Source organism: Aythya ferina (assembly GCF_964211825.1).
Source record: "Aythya ferina genome assembly, chromosome: 4".
Lineage (NCBI taxonomy): Eukaryota > Metazoa > Chordata > Aves > Anseriformes > Anatidae > Aythya > Aythya ferina.
The window spans coordinates 42,668,255-42,696,135 of NC_140300.1; the positions used below are offsets into that span (position 1 = coordinate 42,668,255).

General features: G+C 36.7%; 1 protein-coding gene across 2 annotated transcripts in view; it reads right to left on the reverse strand.

Annotated features, from left to right (window-relative positions):
• Positions 1 to 27,881, reverse strand: part of TTC29 (tetratricopeptide repeat domain 29) — a 122,736-nt gene that overhangs the window by 31,088 nt on the left and 63,767 nt on the right. The window contains exons 8-11 of one of the 2 annotated variants that reach the window (XM_084518295.1): positions 24,804 to 24,895; positions 19,159 to 19,282; positions 14,631 to 14,862; positions 14,000 to 14,120 (exon numbers count right to left, since the gene is read on the reverse strand). In XM_084518295.1, the coding sequence (XP_084374421.1) occupies positions 14,029 to 14,120; positions 14,631 to 14,862; positions 19,159 to 19,282; positions 24,804 to 24,895 (540 nt within the window). In that variant the 3' untranslated portion in view covers positions 14,000 to 14,028. Of the gene's footprint in view, positions 1 to 13,999; positions 14,121 to 14,630; positions 14,863 to 19,158; positions 19,283 to 24,803; positions 24,896 to 27,881 lie in introns of those variants that run through there. The other variant, XM_084518296.1, reaches the window with a different exon arrangement.

The window sequence follows — 27,881 nt, forward strand, 5'->3', positions numbered from 1 at the left end:
AATTAAAACTTCATTGATGGAAGGAAACTTTTTCCCTCTTTTCCCAGGAAGCTGTGGAGCACAGTCCTTCAGTCTTCTAAGTAACGATTGCTTCAGAAGCACTTACACCCTTGTGTTACCCACAGCAACATATTCTCAGGCACACAGGAAACCTCAGTGTAGTCCAAGTCAAACACAACACCTGCCTTAATATTCAGACTATGAAGTTCTGTATATACTGAAATTACAAAGTCAGGGAAAAACATTTTCTGCTTAACTAAATGTAAATGTTTATGTTGGACATTAGCAGGTCCCACACATGCATCCTCAGAGACAAATATTTGAAAATGGTTATGGCTAGAGAGGCCCTGAAGACTCAGTGACTACGAGAACCTGACCACAAAGCTCAAGTTCACAGAAATCAGTAATGGACTGATTTGAAATGTCTCATTTCGAGGCAACATTCATAGACAATTGTCTTCTTTTCATTAGGAACAACACTCCGCAAAACACACACATACACAGTGACATCTCACAGAAAAAAACAAAACACACTGCCTCTCTGCAGTGCTTGGAGAACACATAAGGAGAGGAGCTGCATCCTTTTTCTCAAGAGAGGGTCCATCCATCAGTCTGGAGCACTCGTAGTAGAGTAAGATGGCTGAGATCGGTAGAAGCAAATTTAAGAGGCATCTTTCTCACGTGGAGTGAAAGATGTGTGGAAGACCAACTAACCGCCTGGCTGCAGCTGCTTCCACAGGATCCTCTTTCTGTTCAACTATGACAGAGCCTTCTTCCCAAAGCACAGTCTCCTACAGAGGCCTGCTTGCTGGATGCAGTTTGAGTGGGTTTTATTGATGATTTGATCTATTTGAAAATTAATGCTTTTTGTACTCTATTGTCTTAGCTATAGCTTCGGCAGAGGACAAATACAGCCTCAGAGATTTTTCATGAAAGAACTGTATGCAAACAATAGCCTTGCCAGCTTCTAACTGGGGGAGAATTGCATCCTCCGTAGGATGCAATATTTTACTAAGGGAGGCAGCAATGGTTAAAACTTAGGATAGAAAGGAGAGGTGACTTTTAGAAAAGAATTTGACTTGAGAACCTGGAGCTAGGGAACCACTGTAGATGAGACTATTAGAAGGCAGCTTCAAGGCCATAAAACAAACAATCAATCAAAAAACCACAAAACACCTTAAGTTGCAATAGCCGGAAAAATATGGATTGATGAGAAGGAAATAAAAGTATTTGATAAGGGCTAAAACACCATCTATTTGGCTTGTAAATATATTTTGTTTTCTCTTTATAAAATGGGCAAAACAGGACTCAGAACAGCTTTATGAGAATTGAGAATTGTGAAGGCACACAGCAGTACCATAATTTTCATTTAATTAAAGATATGGATTTAATTACTGAACTCTGAATGTGGAGAAAATCAGAGTCTGGTTCCTGAAGTATCTACACAGTCTAGAATAGAAAAAAAAAAAAAGACTGTTCAGATCTCACATCTGGGGCTCTAGATGAAACATCTGCAATCATAAATAAGAACTTCCAACACTTCATTTTAGTTCAGTTGCATCTCTGGTAAGAGATGAAATACGAGTGGATTAACTCAACAAGATGAATTCAGAAATTTAGCTGCTTCCCTACTTCAGGAACTTACATAAAGGGAAGAGCCCTGAATTATGTAAGAGACTTTGAATAACAAAGCCTCCGAGCACTTAGCGAGACCATTTAAGAATAAGCAGCAACCCTTCCCTCTGCATTGGTTGATTTCTTGCTGGTGAAGCCCCTCGTCTTCCTGCTCTTTTAGAATAGATACTAGCCTACTGATTACTGAGCTCAGATGAGTGATACGGACTAATCCCACAGGGTAATACAACTGGAAAGTACATAAAAAGAAAACAGGATCCTTGCCTCTATCTTCTTCCAACAGCCATGCTCATAAGAAGGCACTACATTCCTTCATATCTAATCAAATACCTCGACTAAGTAACCCTAATAATCTTATCAGAAATCACCATATTTTGTTTTTTTTTTTGAACTCCAGCACATCAGATAAATCCTTTCTTCAAGGTAACTGCAAAACTGGAAGGAATTAATTTAATGTCCTTGTTGGATAGAACAAATACTGAATTTGAATCATAGACATACATAATAATAACAATTCACTTCAGATATACAGGAAAAACTTTTTTTTTCCTCCTTTTCTTGCATGATTTTACTCTTTATCAAAGATTGTTCATGCTGTGGATGCTGTGGAAAGCCCATCACCAGATATCTTTTTAGAACAGGCAAAACAAACTTCTTTTGGAAGCGACATATAGTGGCTCCTGCCTTGGGGCTGGAGTAGATGACTTCTTAAAGTCCCTTCCGATTACTATTTTTCTATGATCCTATGTTTATTGTTCTGGCTCATTAAATTCCACAGTTCTGGAAAAGACTAGAAATGATGCTGCCAAGGTGATTTGGGTATCTTCAAATTAACCCCACAGGCTTTGGCACTGAGAAATGGAAAGACTGCCAACTGCTCTTTGCATTTTCCCTAGCCTGCTTCTGATCCTTCTAATTGGCATCCTGTCAAAGTAAGACTGAACTTGTAAACCTCTGTGTTTAAATGAATCAAAGTCACAAAATTTACAGAAAAAAATATGTTAGAACCAGATAACTTAATAAAGTTCATACCTATGTGGAAACTGAATGTGGCTTTGATTGTCCCATCCAAATGTATCTCAAGGAACTAAAATCTCTGTCCCACCACCTTACCATATTCAACTCACGGATATTTGCATCTTCACAAGTGGTTAGATTCCAGCTTTCTCCATCAGATGTTTTTTTTTTTTCCCCCACTTTACAGACTCTGAGGACAAACCTTTTGCTAAGACTGTCATTAATATGTACCAAAAGAAACCCTGAGAGCATACTCAAAGAGGCGGGTGAAAGGTGTTTTACAATATACGGAAACAAATTAATTGAGTGGAAATTAATGTTAATTATACTAATAAGCTTAAATGAAAATATCACATTACAACTGGAAACAGACAACAGAGTAGCAACCTCTTTACTCAGCTTACACTTTAAAAGGCTGCAGCACATTTGCTTCTGTATCAGCCTTATCACCTATGCTCATCTTTAACTGCCGTTACTCATATATAGGTAAGCTGTATGGCAGTGAGAGCCCCAAATAGCAGGCTAAGTTACTGCACACGCATAATGCCTACCTCAAGAGTTCAAGGTGTCAGCAAGTCAATAGCACATTACACAATTATGCATGTAAGAAGTACTTCAGCAAACAGCATCAGAAGAAATAGCATACTGCAAATGCCATATTATTATTATGCCAATGAACAGCACACACGATCGCAGTCTCTCTCTGCAAATATCAGATGTCACTGTACACAATTTATCTACAGCAACGAGATAGCTTCAAATTAGCACTGTAAGGCGTCCAAGTTTTCCTGAATTGATACTTAGTTCACTTAGGAATTGGAAGGGACAGAGAGGTGTCACCTGCGGTGTGAAGACCTCTTTCCAGCACTTCCAAAAGGCTTATACTGATGTCTTCTTTGCCCTAACCAAGGTGAGAGAGTAACAGACTCCTTTTGGTTTTATTCTGTGGTGACAAAACTGGCATGGAGAAGGAATTATACGGCAGTCTGCATAGTATTACTTTATACTGCAGATTGTACAGAGTATTACCAACTCCAGATGGCTCAGGCAACATGGGACTTAATTTGAAAATAAATGTTGCAAGAATTTAAATGTACAACTGATATGCAAGATCCTAATGACCTAAATGCAAGATCCTGGATCTGCCACAATGTACAACAGTGGGCCTACTGAGTCAGCCCAAACTGTACATTTTAAAATAAAATCGTAGTGGGACTTAAATTAAAAATATAGCCTTAGCATATGTAGCCTACAAAAAAAAAAAAAAAAAAAAAAAAAAAGCTGGAAGTACTGTTAAAAGCTTAGGGTTACCTTGCAACCTTCCAGAAGACAGTGGAGCCTGTGAGATGAATTGATACAGAGATGCATCATTGCACGTATGCAACGATGTGCATATATGCATATATCCTGTAGGTACAACCGAGGATCAGGGTTCAAAAAGCCCTGGAAAAATCTAAACATCTGGGTGTAAACAACCTAGACCTCTTACTCAAATGGGGGAAAATAATCTGGAAATAACGCTTATTCTCTCTTAAATGAAAGATTAAAATGAATTAATCATTGACTTCATCCATTTGCCAATTGCTGACAGCTGTCAATACAGGGATTTGATTTCTTTATCCGAGCATCACAAACACTGCATTAGTATCTTCAGAGAAAGATCGTGACTGTGAGAGCTGCAGTTTCACTGCCCCAACTCAATTACTGCATTCTTGAACTGCAATGTATTCATTTGTGGGCACTGGGGCAGCCAGTGGGAGGGTATTGATTGGAGTATAATGTCATGTGTAGCAGCGAGAGTAAGATGAAAAGTGTTTTCTGCTTAATGGGTTGGTATTAAGTAGGTGGGAATGGCTTCTAATTAGCCAACAATTGCTGTGTTTCTCAGTTTCCCTCCTTTCCCTCCTCCTGTCGGTCACCAGCTGCCAATCTCTCTCTCCTTTTCCCTTTTTGTGTGGAGTTCATTGCTCACTGCAGTGAAACCCTTTGTTTAAAAAAGAGGGCTCCCAGGGTCTCATCTGCCAGGGTACAGCTTGCTGCCTGCGATGAGTAGCAACTGTCAGTTTATTTTATCTCAACCTTTTCATCATTCTGCTGAAACTGGTCGAGTGAAACCACCTGAGAGACCTGAGGATTCAGTACCTACAAGTCATTAGCCAGGACTGCTCAGTCTCTCCCCACACAGCAAGTCAACTGAACACTGCTTAAAATGTAGTCCACTTTAACCCCGTATTTTCCTATGGACGTATTAGATCTCTCTGTGCATCGTCCTGATTTTAGAGTTCACCATCATTCCTTAAACATGCTATAACTACAACTAGCAAGCAATGTATTTTCTAGTGCTTCTCAACACAAATACTCAATGGATCACTCTTCAGAAATGCAAAATAGAATACCCTAAAATCCATTTATTAGAATACCTTTAATCTGAACCTCCCTCTTACCTGAACCTAGGTTACATCCCCCAGCATGAATGCCACACTCAGCAACTCTCCCAATTATTTCAGCCCCTGCTTACCCAGAAGTTTTGATAGTGCATCTCAGATGAAAGGGAGGAATTCTGCTCTTAGTTACACTCGTGCAACCCCCAAAAATCAACAGGATCTTAAGGGCATAACAAAAACAATATTCAGCCCACAATTTTGGGTATATTTGCAGCATTTCCCTCTCTTTGCCATCAAGGTCCTCTCTCTTTGCATGTACATATAAATATATGCACATATATAAAATAAACATGCACATCCGCCTTCCAAACAGCTAATATAATTGCAGTACAATCATTAAAAACATAGTAAAGTATTTGAGAAAAAAATATGTTGTTTTAAACTAAAATCAAATAAAATTTATACAGATAAAATTTCAAAGTTGTTAGCCTAAACAATCTTGCTCTTGGGATCACAGCTAACCTGCTGCGGTTATTACTAGCAGTTTTAATACAGCAACAGAAGGGTTGCTGTCCCTCATGCAAACAGTGAGCTCTTTCAAGGTATGAAAGAGATAAGAATGCAAAACCAGTTATCCTCCAATATTTCAGTTGATTTCCTAATGCTCAAAACATTCAATGTTCAGTCTGAATTCCATTTGGGCTGCAGCATAACTGTGCATATTGAACAAATACCAAATATATATAATTTTCTTTATTATTATTCACAAAACTAAGCTAAAGGTACCAGTGCAGGTGAGCTCACTTCTGGGGAATGGCACATCTCAAGATGCTGTTCAGCAGACTGACATGCTCTGAAATCAAAGGGCTAGACTCCACATCACCCCCAAGTGACATTTTCCACTAGGAGAACAAGATAAGGAATTCAGGGGGCTGCAAATATTGCACCCAGGATAAAAAGTCAGTGGATAGCCCAGAACTACCAACGTTGTACAGCAGGCATTATTCTCCCCTCCTGGTTTTGACCAATTATAACACTGATTTTCCTTGACAGTAACTATTGGGGCACCACCAAAAGCTCCTATTCCTCAGACTCCTTGGGTGCACAACATGAGCAGAGCAAGGCTACTATACGGCATATTCACCCACCATTTTTCAGGTTCGGTTTTACATCAGCAATGGGTTGAATGCACATTACTATCACTTAGGTGCTCAGGTAAGATGTGTAGGCACAATCGGATGTGTCTAAGCAGATCTCACCATGTTTGTATGAGTTGTGAAGGCGTATTTCATACTGCCTAGTAGTTATAAAAAGGACATGTTGGAGTATCACCTTTCTTAGACATTATGTTATGAATAAACATCAGGTTTAGATGTGAGAGGTGCTGGTCACTTGCAGTTCCCCTTTCAAAAACTGTTGCAGAAGATTAATTCCCCACAGGAGCTGACACCAGCTATGTTGTGTTTGACTAACATCCAAAGCAACTACACTTCAAAAACATGCCAGATTTTTTAGGAAAATTAATTGTACCACTGTAGCAGCCATGGAAAAATATGAAAAAGCACTGATTCAAAACAATTTTGAATTGGCCTCCCCTAATCAAATACTCCATCTGATACTTATTAATGTCAGTATTACAGAATAACAGCTAGATGGTCAAAATGATGTACTTAATTGACACTACAGAAAATGCTGTATAATTACTTGGCTCTGCAGCAAGACTTGTATGAACCCTTAAATGGGAGTATTCTGTATTACAGATAATATCGAATGCTTAACTGAGTGAGTAGAAACAAGTGCATGAGCCTGGGGGCATGGTCATCTACTTAAGCATGCATGTGGATCTTCAAGCTAATTAATCACCTAGTTGTATACTTAAACCTGGTCAAGCCATTTGCACAGGTAATTAAGATCTCTTTATAGGCTATTTTGATACTTCACAATTTTCTATTAACTAGTTTACCAAGATGCTCAATATGAAATGTGATTCTTTCCAGGGTATTCTCTGATTACCATGTAATAAAAACACAGAGGATGGTAAGCACTGACACACAACTCTTAAACAAACCTATTGATCGTACAAGCAGCACAAGAGAGATACCTAATAAAGTTCAGATTGAGATGCTAGCTACTGAGTATAGAGGTAGCTGTTGTTCCTTAAGCACTAACTGCAAACACACATAAAATTAGGGCTCAGAACGAAGGTATGGAGCCAGAAAGAGAGAATAATTTGCAATATAGAATTGAAGAATGGGAGAGAGAACAAAAGATAAATAGGGCACTGAACTGACAGGGAAGGAGGAGACAAAAGGAAAAGAACTGTTTCAGAAAAATCACAAAATATTCCTAATGATTACCAGAAGCAAAATAAAAAGAGGTGGATTTGTAGGCAAAAGAAATACGGTTTCATAAATACATTAATTGTGGAAGTATGACATTTCACTGTATTAAATAGATTGGCTCTCTCTAAAAGTAAATCATTTAAATCCAGACCATCTTCAAGCCACAGTCTTAATGAAAAAAGCAATTTGTCACTTAAATATAAGAGGAACATAAAAGAATATTCCTAGGCAGGGGAAGGCATCTCAGAGAAAAAAGAGAAAAAAAGAAAAAAAAAAAGATGCAGAAAAGAAAGCTGGTTTGGGAGTCCAAGGAAGGTGTTTGATAGGCTGGCCGTGACTCCTGAGATGACCTAAGGGTTCTGTTACAGAAAATATGCACCGAGTACAGTTTCTTTGTCTTGGCTTTGATTTTCTGTGTCCAGAGATTGTTGGGGAGCTTTTGCTAGGGATGGTTTTGCAGCAGAGAACTGTTTTTTTGTTGGCCTGAGGTCAATGTTTCTCAGTTGGCACATTTGCAGATAGCATCAATAAAAGTTTTTTTTATGAAGTCTAAATGACAACAACCCTTCTCAATATTAAGCAACAACAACAACACATAAAAGTCTGCTGTTTGGTACTTTCTGGGGATCCATTTTCCCTTTTGAGAACAAGAGAATAAGGTCACCAGAGACATCTCTGTTCACATGTGCTGCAAAGGAATGGGGCCTGTGATGGCACATGTGGAGAAGCCCTGGGGCCACATCAAAGTGTGCTGACCAGTTATTCCTCCTTGGTCCTGCAATCAGCTGGGAATTGCCAAAGCACAGTACCTGCCACCTGTTCTGCTTTATGACTCTTCTCTTTGTCAGTGCATTTCTTATGCTCTGGATTGCAGGCAAACCTCAAGCTGCCAGGTAGGTATCTCCAAATCAAGGATTCCTCCAGAAGTGCTCTAATGTGGCTAGGCAAGTGCTGCCATTTCTTTTGTACCATTTAAGAGTCCTATGGGATTAGAGTAGAACTGAGCTCCTGCCATGAGATTTTTCACTCTTTAAACTGTTAAGGAACTCCAGTTTTGGCAGGAGTACTGACAGAGCAGTGCATGAAGCTACTAGTTCAGTGCATAAAGCTACACTAAAGGTTCTGACAATATACCTTAGTTTGAACACTGCTTTCAACATTTTTTTTTCCACAAGAAAGAACAATTCACCTTGTTTAGGGAACCATTTTCTGCTGATCTAGAAAGCTTGCCTGAGAAAACACAGCTGGATGCCAGCAATGTTTAGCACAGGATGGCTCTAAAGCAAATGCAGGGTGCAATTTAGATATCTCCATAGAAAGTATCAGACGGCAGAAAAATCCAGATGAGAAACCCAGATTCTGCTCTGGTTGAGATGCTCTTATGTAACTCCAGATGACAAGAACACTCATAATCACATTAGACAGAGTGACAGTGAATTTTTTGAAGTTATAACACCAGACATACAAGAATGTCAACTCTTAGCACAGACTACAAAGAAACTTCTCTGAGCACTGAAATGTTCTATGAACCCTCTTCTGAAATCCACAATATTGCCCATCCACAGATCTGGCCTAGTCCAATCCTGTGTGGAAATTATTTATTATTTAAGGCAGTATTTAGAAAGAAATCACATGACAAATGGTAAAATGCATCCCTACAAAGCACAAAACCACTGAATGTAAGCATCCCCCCTATATATTTTCTCAGACAAGCTTCAACCATCAGCAGTAAACAGAACAAACTATTGCACTAAGGAAAACTAACGTAGATGTTTAAAATGTGTTTTCAGACCTCTTTAGCTCTTCTCTTCACATCTGGTGCTTTCCGTAGTCCAAGCAATAACCACCCTCACTTTCTAAAACTATTGAAGCATATCACTAAGCTGAATCACTCAAATAAATGAAGAAATAAATTCAGGTAAGATACATGCACTACGTAAGCTTATTTTCCAAAACACATTTTCCTAAGCTGTTCCATATCATCATCATCATCTACATTTAAGCATGCTGTCTAAGGTATTTCAAATAGTTAATACTATCTATTTAGCAGACAGGTATGTAACGATATACTTAAGTATATTTTTTCCTGTTCAGAATTATCATTATGTAATTCAAAACATTGAACTAAAGAAACTGCTCTTTCACATCTGTTGTTACTGGAATTTGTTCAGGTAGTTCTTCCTACCATTTTTGCCAGCCACCTATCTTGATAATTACTTAAGGTATTCTGCGTTAAGATCAAGGACACAGCAGTACAAAAAAAAAAAAAGAGATTTTTGAAGATTAAAAAGGGAGATATGCTAAAATTCAGCAACTGATGAGTGTCAGATGTGACTAAGAAGCACTAGGAGTTTAGAAAATTGTAAGGAGAAAAAAATTGACAGAAGCTTTTCTAGGCTTTTTTTGTTTTCCCCTATTTTCCCAAATGCGTATATTTTGGCATTTCTAACCAGTGTTTTTCCAGAAGTGAGTAAACTATTCTATTTGATAAATTCCACAACGGTGTGCAGAAGCCATCCTCTGAATTCCAGCAGGGGACACTGATGTGTTTGAGCTACTCCTGAAAAAAGCTCACTGAGAACTGAGCCTTTATGCCTCTGGCACAGGGACAGCTTTGGAGTCTGCACTTGGTCACAGGCTTGCTTTCCATGATTTAAAATCATAGCTGTTATTTACCTAAGTGAACAAGTATAACTCTCTTCATTCATGTTCATTTGTATTTTCTGAGAAAACACCAAAATCCTTTCTATTTTTCATCATTTTTGGTCATATTAACAATGTACTCCGAACAATTAAATGAACTCTCAATTTCTCTAACTTTATTGACAAAAATCATAAGCACGTGGAACTTGAAGAAGAGCCCACTGAGGAACTTAGTTCCAGGCCTATGCAGAGCAAACAGAGCAGGCTGAGAGGACAGAGCGAGCAGGCCGCCAGGAGGCACAGGCACATTCACCACATTCAAAATAAGGGTCTGAAGCACTCCCATCTTCTGTGTGGCAGTGAATGGGAAAAGAATCATGATTTTGTCTGTTTAAAGTCAGTCTAGCTATTCTGTCACTGACAGCGTGCACTTTTAATTATTGTTCCTCAACAAGCTTTTTACATAACCCACTGATATGCTATCAAGTGGAAAGGTTACGAGAGCACTGACTGTGGGTTAATTCAGTCTGCACACAAGCTTATATATTCACCCTCTGTACAAGCTAACTACAAAACAGAACTTACAAACAAATAAATGGGCCAAATAATATAACAAAAATGCAAAGAGCAACTCTGAGAGAGTGCAGGCATGTGCCCAATTCTGGTAGTCCTACCTCAGTACAGTGATATGCCAGAATCCATGACAGAGCTTCAGATATGGAATATGAAGGGAAAGGAAGCTTAACACAAGCCTCTACTTTTCTACTGACATCAAGAACTATTTTAAGGATGTACATCTGTGTAAGGTATAAAGCTTTCTAGTTTTGATCAGTATGCCATATCTCTCCTTCTCCCCGAAATGTTGTCATATCAACAAACCTGCTACCACCGATAAACGTTTACTGGACAGACAAAATACCATTTATAATAGACACTACTTTAGCAAATCAAAACCAATATTCACTAGGAAACAGGCATTTTGGGTACAATGCCATAGCATAACAGCTATTAGAATGCATTTGAGGTAACTGGCATCATTTATTAATGTGTGGAAGCCCGGATTTGCAATGTTAGAGGTATTTCTGGAATTAGCGTACTTCACAAAGATGAGACAGTAAAAAAGCAGTTTATCACATTAGGAAGCACACCGTTCTAACATTGGGCAATATTATCAAAATGGCACATAAATTATGTGTTTGTGGTAAGTTATAGTAGAGAAATGTTAATGGAATGTGTTTAGTGTAATTTTCGATCTCACACCTCCCTTCTAATTTTACCATTCTTTAGGGATAATCCTTTTATTAATGAATGATAAAATCACACACAAACTTCCATCTAAAATTCATCTGGCAAGATCTCTTTTCTTCACCATATTAAGTTAGCTACATCTTTTGCAGGAAAATAACTATGGAGCATCTAAATGAACTTCTAAGAATATGAATTGATAAGATGAGAATTTGACTTTTTATACAACAAAAAGGGCCCACTCATATTATGTAATGTACCATTCCTTAGCTCTGTAAGAGGGAGATGGAGAAAGAATATCAAGGGATTACATGTATGGGAGTAAGGTTAAAAACTCATTGTATTGCATTTTCCAAGCTATAGTTTTAGCTGGTGCATGCATTTTAAATCACATGGAAGGCTGCTCAGGTGTGGAATGCTAGAAATAGTCCAGATCATGCTGAAAAATGAAAGCGTTAATGGTACAAGATAATTCTATTGATCATAAGACTGCAACTTATGGTATAGGTAAGACAAACACTTAAGCAGCGTTAAGTGCTACTATAAAACAAACCAAAAAACAAACAAACAAACAAAACAACAAACCAAAACACACACAAAACTCATAGTAAAATGTGTTAAGTTTGCAAAGTTGCAAAATTGTCCAAAGTCAATAAATATAAATTGCAGTCAAAAGCACATAACATTTCTCAAGAAAACAACTGAAGATTTTTCAGCATGAGGAAAACAAAATATTTTAACTTGAACTCTGCTATTAAAAATGTTTAGATGATTTCAGGCACCCAAAGTCTTTTGCAGAGGCAAAGCACTGCCAGCTGCAATAACCTGTACCAAGAGTTTCCAGACTCACAAAAATATAATTCTTGAGAAGCATTTCATTTAATTAATATCCAAAATTCAATCCAAAATTTTCCTGCCTTCAGATTCTTTAATTATTCTTCTCCCTTTTAGAAGATGACAAATCAGGAGATTATCTATTGAAAGACCTGTGAAGTATTTTCTCCACAGAAAATATTTCCTTTTTTAGGCTTTAAGGTGGAATCATGAGAATTTTTCCCTCCTGATACTGTTGATAATTATTTTTGTATACTTTTGACAAAACACAAAAAGATCAATAAAGTCTTATTTGTTCTTACAGTGGCATCTCACTATGGCATAAATAACTCTCTTGTAAGTGAAGTCAGGTGACTGAGTCAAAATACAGCAGACAGAAATACATTCTCCTGTGCATTTATCAACACTGTTTTCTGATAATCTCATCCCTTTTTCCATGACAACTTCAGTCAAAACATCCATTTTATTAATAAATGTTGAGGTAAATTGAGTAATTAATGGTTCTTCCTGCTTGGTTATTGAAATGATTGATTTAGAAAATAAGCCTTGGTTGAAAGATATAAGGTCTCTGGCAGTACTTGAATTTAAATGTTATTGTTCCTCCATCAGCCTTAGTATTTCTTTTGCTTAAGACTACAGAAACTACTTTTATTTTTTGTCACAGAAAAATTATCCAGTCAGGACAGAAATGAAAACTTATTACTTTCCTTCTTCATTTCATTAAATTCCCCTGCGGATTAAGAACTACCATTGTATCTTGTCTTCAGCTATTTTACCCTCAAAAAGACTGAGAAAAATCTAGCAGATTATCAATGTTGAGCTATTTGAAAGAGCTAGAAATACCATTCTATTATCATAGTAGGAATTTCCAAAGTGATGAGTTCATCACAGCATGCACAGACATTCTGCTGGAAGATAGGATAAAGGCTGTACCTGAAACTCAGAGCTGGTAGATCTTAATATTGAATTGGTGCCAGGTCATGTTTTGCCAGACAAAGATATTAAAAATGTAGTGCCAGTACTAACTAGAGATTTGGCACACAAAACATGAAGAATGTTACAGATTGTGCTGACAGTGTGACACTATGTTTTCCTGGATGTAATCTGGGTATCATGAGAGTAAGCTTGGAGCACTAATGAGAAAAATGATATTGAACTGGAAGAGCTGCTAAATATGCAGTAGCCACAGGGTTCCTGGAGTTTACTGGAACTAAAATGAAAACTGTAATACCATAAGTAACAGAGGGTAAACTAGGCAGAAATGCTAAAGGAAGAGACTCTCAGCAGGCAAAACTTGTTTCTGCTACCATGCTTGCCAGGACATAAAGGGTTTTTCTAATCATACTCTTTTTATCCCTGATGTCCTGTTAAAGAGGAGCAAGAAACTTGAGATTAAAGGAGCACATACCATTTCACGATATAAATGAATACCACAACTAACTGGAGAAAGCAATGTGTAAAAGGCTGAATGGAAAACCTTGTCAGGTGCAAGAAGTAACGTACATGTTAACAAAGATCATCCTAACTATCTCTTCAGGGCTCCTGGTTTTTTACTGTTTACCATTGTCAATTTTCGTTGGTCTCGTATTTATTGCACCTAAAGCTTATGAACCCCATGTGGAACATGTAAAGTTGCTTGACATTGGATTCTTTGGCCATCTCTGATAGCATTCTTGGCATCTTCACTACATCCTGCACTAACGGTCTAGAAACTTACTATGCCTTGCAGGAGATATGAGCCCAGTTAACTTTGCCAGCCAGCAAAGTCTGTTCATGAGAATGCTGAATATCCACTTGTTCAGGAGAAAAAAAAAATCCTAAATATTTATGATTTTTAGTCATAATATATAGTCAATATATAGTCATTCAAAAAGAAATGCATTAAAAAAGAACTGCCCTGTTATCATCATGGGAACTCTAAACAGTTTTTATCTCTTCAGCATGCCAAAAAGAAAAAAAAATTTTACCAATGCCAAGAGGTCTACTCCACACAAAATTTTCCTCCCTCCTGTAGTTGAAACTAGGGAATTGGAGAAATCACAAGAGTTACTTCCCCTTTCCCCAATAAGGATGCCAAAAAGAAAACAGAATGCTCTTCTGAATTCATTGCTATGTCTGCTATGTTAAGCAGAAATTACCTCTTACTTCAAAAAACAGAGAAATTGCTTATGGATGTACTTGAAGAGCTGACTGCAAAGTAAGTTTTTTTTTTTTTTTTCCTAAGTTTAAAATTATGATATTTGACTGAACTAACATATCACTGTTTGCCCAGAACTGTGATGTTTTAGAAAACAGTACTGAAAAGAAGTTATCATTCCCAGAAACTGTTTCTCCCTCATATATTGTATTTAAACCTATTTAATTCTGTCTTTAAAATAAGCACACAAAGGAGTAAATCTAACCTCCATTCAGTACAAGGGTAATCCAATAAGGTTAAACCCAGGAAATAATTTAATAAAACTCTACAAGAAAAATGACTTAACCATTGAGAACAATACAGCACTAATGTGTTTCATAACCAATGTCTTACCGACTGTGAGAGGGTCAGTGCACATGTCACTTCTGTTCTCCTTCCATGCCAGCAGGTACTTGAGGCTGACAGGATCTTCTGCTTCTATATAGCTGTTAAACGCCACCATCAGTTTATGAGTCTTCGCAATGCCACAGTAAGTCTTTGTTTCCCCCTCTAAGGGCAAATTATTTAAAATGCTTGCTGCCTCAGAAGCTTTAGTGAAATATTCAAAAGCTTTATTGTAGTTCCCCTAGTAAAGAAGAGGGAAGAAAAAAAAAAAAAGGAAAGAAATAAAAGAATTGTAAAAACTGCTTGCAGTCACTTGTATTTACCTTGATGTTAAAACCTGCTCTCCTCACACCTGAGATGTCGCAGCTGAGAGGCCAGCCTACAGAATGACTCATGGCATGGTATTAACCAAATCACTCTCACTTGGTGTTTCCTAACCTCTAAAATGCAGAAAGCAATGCTCATATCTTTTTCAGGAACTAAAATGTTTTTAGCTGTCTGTGTAGTATTTTGATCACGCAAATCACTGTATCAATGCTAAGTATTAACACTGATTTCAGTCAGGCCTTTTAGCAATTTTCACTGTTGTTTCATGAACAACCCTGTGGGAGGAAAGGTCCTAATTTACTACTGTGATACTAAATTTTAGAAAAGAAATCTTAAGAATGAAGAAATAAAACCAAAAAGATGATAATGAAATGAAGCACTGAGAAGAACAGAAATCAAAACTTACAGATTTATGAGAATGGTAGTATGCCAAAAGATAGGGATATTCCTGATCAAACAAAAAGAGAAACAATAGGAGAAATTTGTCAACCATTCCTAAATAGAAAACCCAAAGAGTTTATCTCTTTATCTGCAGCCTACAGAAATCTAGCATTCATGTGTCCAGTAATGGTTGAAAGCATTTTGAGTTGGTATCACATAAGGTAGCATGCAGTAACTTTCTGCTCTAGTATTCGTATTGTCTAAGGTTTAGTATCATACGGAAAGGATCAGATGACAATTTTGGCAATATACTCTAACAAGCTAAAAATAGCTTGTTAGCTATTAACAAGCTAAAATAATCTTTTGCAATGCTTCGAGGAATTTCAAAGGGACCTAATAACACTACCTGTGTGATTATGTGATAGCAAATGAAATTGATTCTTTAGAAAAAGATAGGTAACTTATGCTGCCTGAGCTATTAATAACTTTTACTGGATTCTCACTAACTCATGCTCAAGAAGAAGGCCTTGAAATAACACGGGCAGCTCTGCAGTGGCTGACTCTAAATGCAAAAGAGATCTAAAATTTATTAAGGTCGAAAAAAATATTAGCACTCATCAAAAATACAGTGTAGAAAACTAGGATACACTCTTTATATAAATAAGCAGTATATTAATAAAACTGGACAAAATAAATACGGGCCAAACAACAAATATAAATGAGGAATAGATGTACAATTGCTACCAGCTGTAATAGAAGAATAGGAATTAATTGAATCTGATTGAAAAGCAGGAAAATTAAAAATAATTCCAGATAGCTGTCTCCCCTTAATAGATTATTTGTGGAGAAAATCCTGATCACAAGCTTACAAAGTGGAAAGTTAAATGCTCTTGTGGCCAAAAAAAAAAAAAAAAAAGTCAACAAACAAGACAAGGGGAAAATAACATATCGGGAGCATGGCATTATGTAACTGTTCATCCTTTACCTTATTGTGAAGGAATCAGTTCTGGCTATTGTCAGAGCTAGAAAAACTTCTACGGCTATTCAGACTAAATATAGCTGGCCCTCTCCATGGAAGATGCCTCCTAGCTCTCCAGTTTATGAGGAATTCTGCTGCCCTGATGGTGCAAACTCCTGACTGAAAAGTGTTTTCAGAGCTGTCTTATCCTTTAACTCTCAGCTTGATTTAGAAAAATTAAAACTCCCTTCTGCACAGAGTAAAGAGGACAGGAGCACAGACTCCACTTTGATACCTGTTGCTCTTGATACCACTATTGGGGATCAAAATTTGTATGACTGTTAAAGGGTGTCTGAATTTAAAAAAAAAAAAAAAAAAAAAAAAGGAAAAGGATAAGGATAAGAGAAATTCAGATTCTGTTTTTATATATCAGCAGAGCAAAATCAGGCATATGAGGACTCAGCAATGAATAAAGAACAATAAGCAGTAGGGTAATAATCAGAAAGGAGAAACATCTACATACTGTACTCATGAAAACTATAATAGGTTCAGTGATACAATTAGTGAGAGGAATGCAGCAAATCAGACTAGGAAACTCAAGAAAAGTGAAATGCGAAATGACAGCGTCATACTATCTCCATCAGAGTTTATTCATATTAAGTAAGGAACCTGCTTAAACTGGGAGAAATCAGAGATACTAATGTATAATATAAAAACAGGCATTTAAAAAATGAAACATACTGGTAAACAATCATGACTAAAAAGCAGGAACTTAGTGTACAGCATTAAGGAAAGACGATGGTGACGGAATGGTGAGATGACAAAACTACAAAGAAATAGCAACAGCATGGACAGAGCAAGGTGAATTTAGTCAAAGCCACTTTGGGGAGGATAGTAAGTTATATTCTTGGTTTACTAAAGGTCCCCAAGGATAGATCTGGATATAAATAGAGATATCTGTAATTTGATGATACAAATTGTATCACCAGGCGAAGTAACAGAGTGGAATAAAAATACCCTAATAATAGCTTAACTTAGATAATACTGGCTATGACAGCTGACACCAACCAGGCAGTGATCCACGAGAAAAAATGTTAATTAAGACTCAGTATTAGTAAACATTGCTGACCTTGCAGAAAAAAAGTAGTATAGAAAATTGAGAACTGTAAAACTTTTGTGAAATCTTTTTGTCTATTTAAATTCTATATTTTACATAGGTTTCTAAGTCTAAGTCACTATATATTTTTTCCCTTCTATTCCCCTAACCCAGTTCAAGGCAGCAAATTCTTAACTGAGAAACACAATTTAGGGAACAACCCCAAAGAGGTTAATTATTAAAATATCACTTCTCGTATAAATGATTATTAGCAATAGTGTCAACAAGCAGTGAAATATAAAAGTAGTTAAACAGAATCTTGTTATTTGTTTTTCAAATTTGGGGTAGAATATTTAAGGACAGTGTCACACCACCTTCTACTTCAAAGAAAGTTTCAGGTCAATTTAAAGTTATTTTAGCAAGTTCTCAGAATTTCAAACTTAGTTTTCAATGGAGATTCTGCATTTATGCTAAGAACTTAAGCAAACAGAAGTCTCCAGCCTAACTTGGAGAATACGGAGTAAGACTTTTTTCTACTGCTTGTGCAAAGGGTCAGTAACTTCAGTAACTTCAGTCAGTGAGAGTTCTGCGTGAGAACAATCCTGAAAATAAAAAGACATTTGGGGGTAGTGTAAAAGCAAAGGGGCAAGTAGCCTGACATATTACACATAGAAAAGAAAACCTGTAAAAAATTGGGCAAAAGTTAGTACTTAAAAGCTAGAAAATGTGAGATTTACAGTTGCTCCCTGTTTGCCTTCATACACACACACTGAAAACAGCACTTTGCCAGTAACATGAAAGGTCCAGTTCTGAAAAGTCCAGCATGATTTGAAAGGGTATTTATTTATTTTTTCTTCATAGTGAAAATGTTTCCTAATTTCAACATTGTCCAGCCTGCAGAGCAACTTCTATCTATTACCAATTTTATCTAAATAATTTCATGCAGCACTTCAACTCTAAAATAGGTGGTAATGGGTTCAACATCCATCTTTCACTTCTGCACCTGTATTTTTAACTCTTTTGATTACAAAAGCCAAGTGCAAGTTCTGTGTCTTTGGAGGCTGCACTGCACTGAGTGAACGGGGAAGCTGCTACCCAGGCAGGCTGCCAACAGAACTGCTGCTTCTGCAGGGTCCACGCAAGAAAGACAATTCAGAGACTGGCATGTGGCTCAGAAAGTGGCTCAAAAAACCTTAGGAACCACAATAAAGGGAATTTCTTAGTTGTCCCTACCCTACCTTAGCATTATCTGAATTAAATAAGCCAAATCAAAGCTGTCAAGCTAGATGGAGGTAAAAAGAACAGAAAACCCTTTTACTACTGACACAGATCTTTGCCAAAATATTTGCTTCTGGCACCCATTTCATAAATTTGGCTGAGAGAACGTAAAGAGGAAACCAAGCTAAGATTAAAGACTCCATATTCATTTACAGTAATAGTATAAATTCATTTAAAAAAAGGATTGTTTTCAATGTATGATATACACCGAAATAATTGATCCATGATTTTCACAACACTGAAAGTTTCTTATGATCTGAACTTGGAATTTTCATTCACCCATTCTAGAATGATATCACATGTATTAAATATGTTGTGAAATTTTCACCCTACCCAAAAACTTAAGGCACGTTTTTAGTCACACATTATTTTCTCCTTTGGTAACTCTTATAAGATACAATATCTGGATCAAACTCTGCTGGTCACCTCATATGCAAAAGCAGATTTTTATGAGTTAAACTCAATTGTTTGACATCGTTACTACAGCCAGTACTTACTCTTTCATTGTAAATGTTCCCAAGCAATACACATGCATCCACCAGGCTTTGGCTTAGATGCATATCCTCAGCAACCTTCATAAACTCTTCCAAGGATGTAAGAGTTTCAGCCACTTTTCCTTGACTAAAGCAGAGGACAAGGAACAAAAGTATTTATTCACCCAGATGGCTTCTCCAAAGACTGCAGATCTATCCCCCTGTTCCAAATCAATTCTACTTTGTGATGGCTCATCTGCTTTATGGTGAAATACAGATTGTAGTTTCAATATGGGTGTCTAGACCCTACCTGTACTGAAACCAATGAGACTAATCCACATGGAATATCTGAGGGCAGAAACTCCTTTGAGAGAAACAGAAGTTTTCTTCAGAAAATTGTACCATTTTTAAGGGCAAGAATGAAAACGTAGGTGATGATTTTACAGGGTTTTTGGAATTTCCATTATTTTAATACTTTTCTTCTACTGAACAGCTGATGACATTTTCAGTACAACTGGACCTCACATCCTGAAACTGGACCTCACATCCTGAGAAGGGTAGGAAGTAGGAGTGCTAGCTTGCCATTAAGACTTTTTGTGCTCCTGTCATTTAGAGGTGCCATTTCTTGCTCTAGAACCCTGGTGGTACAGCAGCAGCACCATACGGTGCTGTCTCTTAAGTCTGGGCTGACAGCCTTCTCTCAGGTGTAATGCTGCACTTTGGCTGGGTGGATCAAAGGTTGCTGGAGTCACACAGGGCAACCTATAAACTGTGGATTGCAGGTGTCACCTCCAAATCCCAGAGAGATCAGAGCAACCCAAGGTCACAGCTGAATCCAAGTTGAAAATTGGCTAATGTACTTTGACAATAACATTTGCAGATTTCCCTTTTTTTTTTTTTTTTTTAATAAAGCCGTGCACACTAACAATATAAGATCTCTGCCATATGGTTACAAGATATAAGATAGACATCTGGGTTTGCCTTGTAAGTAAGGTACTACGCTCTTTTTCCCTTTAAGGCTGAAGTGTTACTGCAGCTGACCTCAATATTAGCCATGAACTTGAGTCACTAATGGAGGAGTGCAGCATGTTAAATGTCAAGCCACCAAGCCAGACAGAAAATACAGTCTCTTAATTAAGAAACTCACAGAAACAAAAGTTTCTGTAAGTGATAAAGAACTGTGATTTATTTTCTATTTTAAAACACCTTCAGGTTATATTCCTGCAGCAAATGACTGTCTGGGTTTTATTTATATTTTGTTTTTTATTATAAACTATGTTAATGATATGTGTTTTCAAAATCTGGCAGAAGTCTGCAATTCCCTGTCTTATGAAACAGAGTAATTATAATAATATAACAGAGCCTTCCATTGCACAGGAAACACAGTAAAGCATCACTGCAAATTTACAATATTGCAGTGATTATGTGACTGAAGTGATCTAGACTGCTACAAAAGGATGCTAAAACACTGGAAACTAACGTGTTTGAAGTATTCATGAACATGCTACTATAAAGCTTAGTTGTCAACCAGCAGAGCTAGATTTAATAAAATTTCCTAACTTATGTATTTAATATGAAAATATTAAACATACTTTACTGTAAACATTTACAAAATGTCAAAAAAAAATCTAAATTTTAGAATTAGAAACATATTTTTTCAAATCTATCTTTTTTTTTTTTTTTTTTTTTTTTTTTTTTTTCCTAAGAAGAGAAAATCAAATGTTTCCCCACAGAAATCCAGCATATGATTTATATAAGTTAAAGGACAAGGTTAAAGTGTTAGACAAATATTAATTCCAGTTTTTCTAGTTTTCTATATGCAGTGCACAGGTGCAACTTGAAGAGCATATTATATGGTATAATCATTAAATCCATTCAACCAGACCTTTGAGAGTTAAAAACATATATTCTGAGGAAAAGGACTCCTCGGTCCAAGGAATGAGAATGAAACAGTGCAGAATATTTGTGTATCAAGGTGATTCCAGTTTCCAATTGGGAAAACAGGACTGTTAACACCCACATCCCCTGACAACTGTCCAATTATGTATATCACACTTGGCCTACTGTTTGCAGTAGAAGTAATCAATAAAGGATGTGGTTGAGTGAACATAGATTTTGGTTGAACCAATGCATGAAAACTTAATCATTTACTCAGAGTGCAGAAATCAAATAGAGCAGGGATGAAACAGCCACTGAGGGGTTTGTTGATTGTACCACCAAGTTTGTGGGCTAGAGGCTGAAAGTAATAAAGCAAATGGAATCAGTGACAGGAGAAAATGTAAAAAGGTTTTCTTAATTTCATGAATTAATAGAAATGTTTTCATGTATTTTTGGTCACTTTTTATATTTCACATAAAAGCTTATGTTCCATGTGTAGAAAATATAAAAATTGCTAGGGCATATAATGTCTTTCAGGCAAACAGAAATCAATTTGATATGTATCGGAAAGATGTTTCTCAAAGCTAGAACTTCGCTTACACCAACTAGCAGTCATTTGGTACACTTCAACAAGCTTTTGAAGGAAGTATTTTTAAAAGCACTACTGCTTGAGATATTTAAAGTATGCTAGAAGAATTACTGGAACACTTTATCCTGCACAAGACCTGATAACACGATAAACAGGTCTTTCCTACTCAAATAACTAATATTTTATAGTTCCTTCCAAAATCTACATGTTATTTTATACAGCCATATACTTTCTATCTCCTTAGACATCACCTTTCTAAATGCATAAAATGCAATTTCCTATAGATATAGCCATTCATGATCCCACAGAACAGTTATGATGACTTCAGCAGAAGAGATTACATATCTACAGCAACTCATTTTCCAGTTTCATGCTAAAATGCCCTATGAGATTTTTACCCCTATTAGACTTTTATGAAAATATGCACCTTTTATAGGATTGCTCATGTGATTGAATTGGATGTATAAATCATTTGTCCACAAGAAGTCATTACCATGGTGGACACTGGCAGAATAAGTCAAGAACATGATGCTATTATGTCAGATTTTTCCCTGGAAAATGACATGCCTAAATGCACATGATAAAGATTTTCAGTTTGCCATGGTCTGTGGAAACATCTGCAGCAAAGATTTCAAAAAAAAATCCAAAGACATAGACAATTTCTGAGCCATCAGGGAGGGCTCAGCCACTTTTCTCCAACATGTCCCAGTCATCTTTTTAGATCAGGTTAAAAAAAAAAAAAAAAATGTAAAAAGTGATCTAGCTGAGTCTGGAGACTGTGTCACCAACAGTAATTATTCATGCATTCATCCAATATTTTCTAAACTTTCCAGAAATTGACTCATTTGCTATATGTCAGACAAGTAAATATCCAATAGTTTAGTAAGATAAACAGAAACTTGTATATTTAACTAATAATCTAAAAGCCTCTCTTTTCTTTAGCTTTTTTTTTTTTTTTTTTTTTTAATTACATTAAACTGTTTTTTTTACACCCTCTTCTCCTCCAAGCAGTAAGGAAGAACAAACGAACTAAACCAGCACAATCTTGTTTATGAAAAATTCTGCCATTGAGTTTTGAAAAGTAAGTTTGTCTGGAAAAAACATCATATTAGTTTACAGAAAGTTTTCTATTAGGGAGCATTACACAGCAAAAAGGAATTAATCTAGAAGGACTGCTTAAGAGAAAGATAATGGAGTCACAGAATATTTAAGGTTGGAAGGGACCTCTGGATATCATCAAGTCCATCTGCTTGGCTCAGAGCAGAGTCAAACAGAGGAGGACCATGTCCTGTGGGATTTTGAGTAATTTTTGAAGGATGGAGACTACACAACCTCTCTAGTTCACCTGTTTCACCATTCACCCTCACAGTAATTTATTTTTTTTCTTGTGTTTAAACATGATCTCATGTATTTCAATTTGTGCCCATTGCCTCTTGTCCTGTCACTGAGCACCATGGAGAAAAGCCTGGCTCTGCCTTCTTTACTGCTGCCTGAGAGATACTGGTAAGATCCCCCCTGAGCCTTCTCTCAGCCTCTTCTTTGAGGACAGATGCTCCAGTCCTTTTAACATCTCTGCAGCCCTTTGCTGGACTTGCTCCACCATGTCCATGCCTCTCTTGTACTGGGAGACAGAATGAATGCAGTGCTCCTGATGTGACTTCACCAGCCCGTTTCTGTAGCCTGGAGAGATCCCTCTGGATGGCAGCACAACCTCCCACCCAGCATATCAGCCTCTCCTGCCCTATTTTGTATCATCTGCAAACATGCTGAGGGTGCACTTGGTCACATCATCCAGGTCATTGACAAAAATATTATTCAGTATTGGTGTTAGTATTGATTTCTAGGATCCACCACTTGTGTTTGGCCTCACTGGGCTTTATGCTAAATAAATGCAGGTGCTCTTATTCCAGAATACCTAAATCAGAGAGAGGAAATTAATATACAGATATCTTGGTATGTCCTCTTGGCTATCTTAGGCCACCCTCTACCCAGACTCCTGCTTTTTGTAAATACAAGGAGCTCGTGAATACTTCTGAGAGCTCTGACACCTGACTTTTACTGTTTCACTGTACCATGGGAGCCAAGTATGTAAAGTCACACATTGCAACTTGGTGTCCCACCAACTACTTCTTTCTCAGTTAAGCTTAAGTCAGTTCTGAAAATTGGACATGGTCTTCTAAGTCTGTTTTGCAGCTTTTTCAACATCTTATCCGGTGTGCTTATTTAGCTCAGAATATGAACAGCCATGAACTGCGTATCATAGAGATGAAATGAGCTGATTGTGGCTGATCCCTATATGCACTGAAAGGTCAACGCTCCACACAATGAATTAAACCTGGTGGCAAGTCCTCCTCAATAAACAATTTGCTGCTTTCTATCATGTGTCACATGCACTGAAGTCCACAAACATGTGATTAGTGAAGGATAAACTGCAACTTTCCCTTTAATATCTTTTTTTTCTGATGTCATGATAATTGCATTATACTGCTTTATGTCAAAATTATTTGTGTAAGAACTTAGAGTAGTTACAAAATAATTCACCTGGAAGAAGTTTGTAATACCAAATGTTGAAATGAAAACAAAGACAAGCATCTTTTATGGCACTAAAGAACATGGTTTAGTCATGGGACTCAGTAGGTCAGTCTGATGGTTGAACTCGGTGATATTGAAGGTCTTTTCCAACGTATATGATTCCACAGTTCTATGATTCTGTCTTATTTGCAACAAATATATGTCTAGTTAAACATGCACTAAACAGAAATGCCTCCACAGAAAAAGTGAGGTAGAACAGTAAATGGAAATTTACAGAAGTCTGGAAAGATTACAGTGGGGCACCTACTTAAACATGATATGTTCTTAAAGTTTTTCTTTTTTAACCTGGAAAGTATGTCTAGATTTCTATTTTTCAGCAAAATCTATCCCAAACTTGTGAGAAAAAAAATGAAAAAAGCTCTCAAAATACGGAAATAATAATAAAAAGTGCATATTACAGTTTATAGGTAAAGAAAAGCTTTGGATCATACACTTAAAAAAAATTGTACCAGCTTAAAATAACTTTCGATGAAAGGGTCACTTACTGCAAGAAGGGCACTGCTTAAAATTTAAGCAGTCAGTAATGGGAAGCGACAGACCTCTAACAATTTAAGTCTTTCACAGTTGAATGAATCTGCACTGACAGCCAGACAAGGATATGCTAACCTACCTTACGAGGATCTTGGCTATCATTTCATATGCTCTTCCTAGGCCAGAAGAATCACACAGTGCTGTGAAGGTTTTTACAGAGGTGTTCAAAATCTGTGAAGCAGGAAAATAAAACTCAATAAATACAATGATAAGCATTTTCACATTTTTTTTCCAATCTCTGTGTCCACATGAAAAACAAAATTAAAGTTTTTCCACCTACACTTTGTTTTTTAATTAATTGTAATAAGACTAGGTTTTTGATCATTACTCATAGTTGTTTGAAACTATGTAATAATTACGAATTAAAAAGATAAAAATTGCATTTAAATCCCTACATTTTGGTGCTTTGCAAAAACCAGAGATATTTCCTAATTCATGATATAAATTTCCTTATCCATAATTTAAAAGATTTCAAGAGGCTGTTTTTATGAATTTCTATGAATCAATACCTTAAGACTATGTTCTTTGCAATCAGAGTTGTAGCAAAATACACTGAAATACAATTTAATATTATTTTTCTTTCTTTAAAGTGTCACTATGAGAACTTTTTTTTAGTACAATTCAGATGCATAAGAATTGAATAAATTATAGGTTACACATTTAAACCAGATTGACTTAAAATATTGTAGATAATTTTGTTATATTTATGACTAATTATTCGTGCACACTAGCGATCTGTTAGTATTTGTTGTGAATATATTCTCTTATCATGTGTTCTCCCATAACTGAAGGCTTACAGCTGCTGCATAAAAACATATGATCTTAATTTAATTTAACACTGACGTCACCTGTATTGCATAATTTCTCTTTTCATCCTTTCTTTTTCCAATGGTGATGAAGGGAGAATACATATAAAATTAAATCGTATTCTTTCCTTCTTCCCTTTTTGTTGCTTGACCCAACCTATTACACACATGAGAACACAGGAAATCTCCAAAGACTATCTATGGAAATCCTTTTTGCACATTTCCAAGAAAGGAGTAGTGAATGTCATTTACCAGCTTTGAAGGGGGATGGGAGATGCACAGGGACATATGACAGTATCCCACATGCCCCAAGATGCCTATTTATGCTGAGGTAAAAGATAGGGCACTTTCTATTAAGACTGCATTTGCTGTCATTGGCAAAGTGCATGGCTCAAAAGAAGACATCTTGCATGTGCTAACCCTATGGATGTCACCATTTCTACTATTGTTTCCCTTACTCAGTTTTCCTTGCTCTTGAAGGTCTTAGGTGTATTGCCAGACAAGGCACTTATATTTAGTTAATTAAGCCCTGGGTTTACAAAAAGCATGGCTTATTAATATACAACAGACGATTTATCTTCCCTCAAGTACTTTCTTATCAGTGTTGTGTTCGACGTACATCAGCATTGCATCCTGTACTTGAAGGTCATTGTCAATTGAGTTATCGATGAATGATATGACAAAGAGAGTGAAGGCACTACTATTAGGAACTTGTCATATCAGTTCAGACCTGGCCCTAAACTGAATGCATACACACAGTTGTGAAGGCCTGCAGTCTGTCCTTCTGATAATACAGGCTGATAAAAGTAATGTGCCAATGTGCCATAGCCAGGACAGCTGAAATAAAAAGTTGGTTTACTATGTCTCTGCAACAGCTGCTAAAAATAAGTAAATAAATAAATAAGCAAACTCACTCATTCATATTAATTAATAACACCCATTTTGGTCCGAGCCTACTACTACTACACAAATTTGACATTTCATTATTAACAACGATGAAATAAAAATAATTAAATCATCTATATGAAAGGGAGGAAATCTGCAGATTACAATGGAAAATGTACTCTTTATGTCTTCATTGCAAATAACTCCTCCAGCTTCAGGTAGTAGGTAGGGACACAGAAAAGGACGCATTCTTGGTGGAAGGGAGCTGTGTAGTGCTAGTGCCCTTTAGGCTATACTTGCTCAGTATTCATTTATATGGAGGATGTGAAAAGGGGCCTCATCACCTAAGGTGCATGCCTCACCTTCAGCACCCAGGACAGAAAAAGAAGTAGAGCAGGATAAAACAGTGGATTAACATGTTAGCATTAGAGGACTTAACCCAAAGCCTCTTGTACTTACAGTACAATTTTGATTTAATTAAAACCAAAAAATTATAGAATTTGCATGCTGGCAAATCAAGTGGAATTGATGCAATGATCTCTGCCAGAATCTGTGAACAGCCTGAAAACACCAAATGGACACGAAAACATCCCACTTTATTTTCATGGGATATTAACAACCAGTCCATCTATCTGGGTTCCTATGAATACCATATAAGAAAAGACATGCTTGTGGCAAGAGAGTTCAGAGTGGGCATGGCTGGGCCATTCATCTCTCAGTTCTCTGACAAGTGGATAAATACTGGGAACACTGACCGTTTCGATCTATTGGAATTTATATGCTCTCATGAAAAGTTGTTTGGGATTTAGACGTAAGTATAACTCAGAAACAGGTTCTGAAAAAATATGTATATTCTTGCCAATCTGTGCAGAGGACAGTGACATCCAAAGAAGAGGTGGAACATGTCAATAATTAATGCTGAAAACTCCTACACAAATGTGCAGAGTGAATATGCAGTTTTACTGCATTTGTGGTCTTAGGGAATACAGCTGTCATTACGAAAAAAGGATGGAAAAACTGATTCAGAACAAGAATCTACTTGTTAAAGGAACATGCTTCTGCTCCAGTGTTACATAGTAAATATTGTGCATTAAAATGTCATCGTGGTAATTTTCCTCCTGGTAAGAAAATGCAAATAAAAATATAGAACATTGTGTAAAGAAATACTGAATGGGACTACATAAGAATTGGTACTATTAACATACATTTAAAGAGTGGGTTTGGGTATTACACAAATCTGGCTGAAAGTCAGACAGTTCGCAGAGATTTAAAGTTACTGAAGGGAAGATTTATTTATTTATAATGTACCAAGAGTTTTGAGGAAAGAAGCTGTTGCAATAGTTTTATCCTGATGATGCTAGGCTCGCCCTGTTATAAAACTGCCATACTGTTTCAAAGAGAGCTTGATGCTCCTACAAACTAGTGGGAAAAGATCACAGTACATATACAGTTGAACAGATAATAAT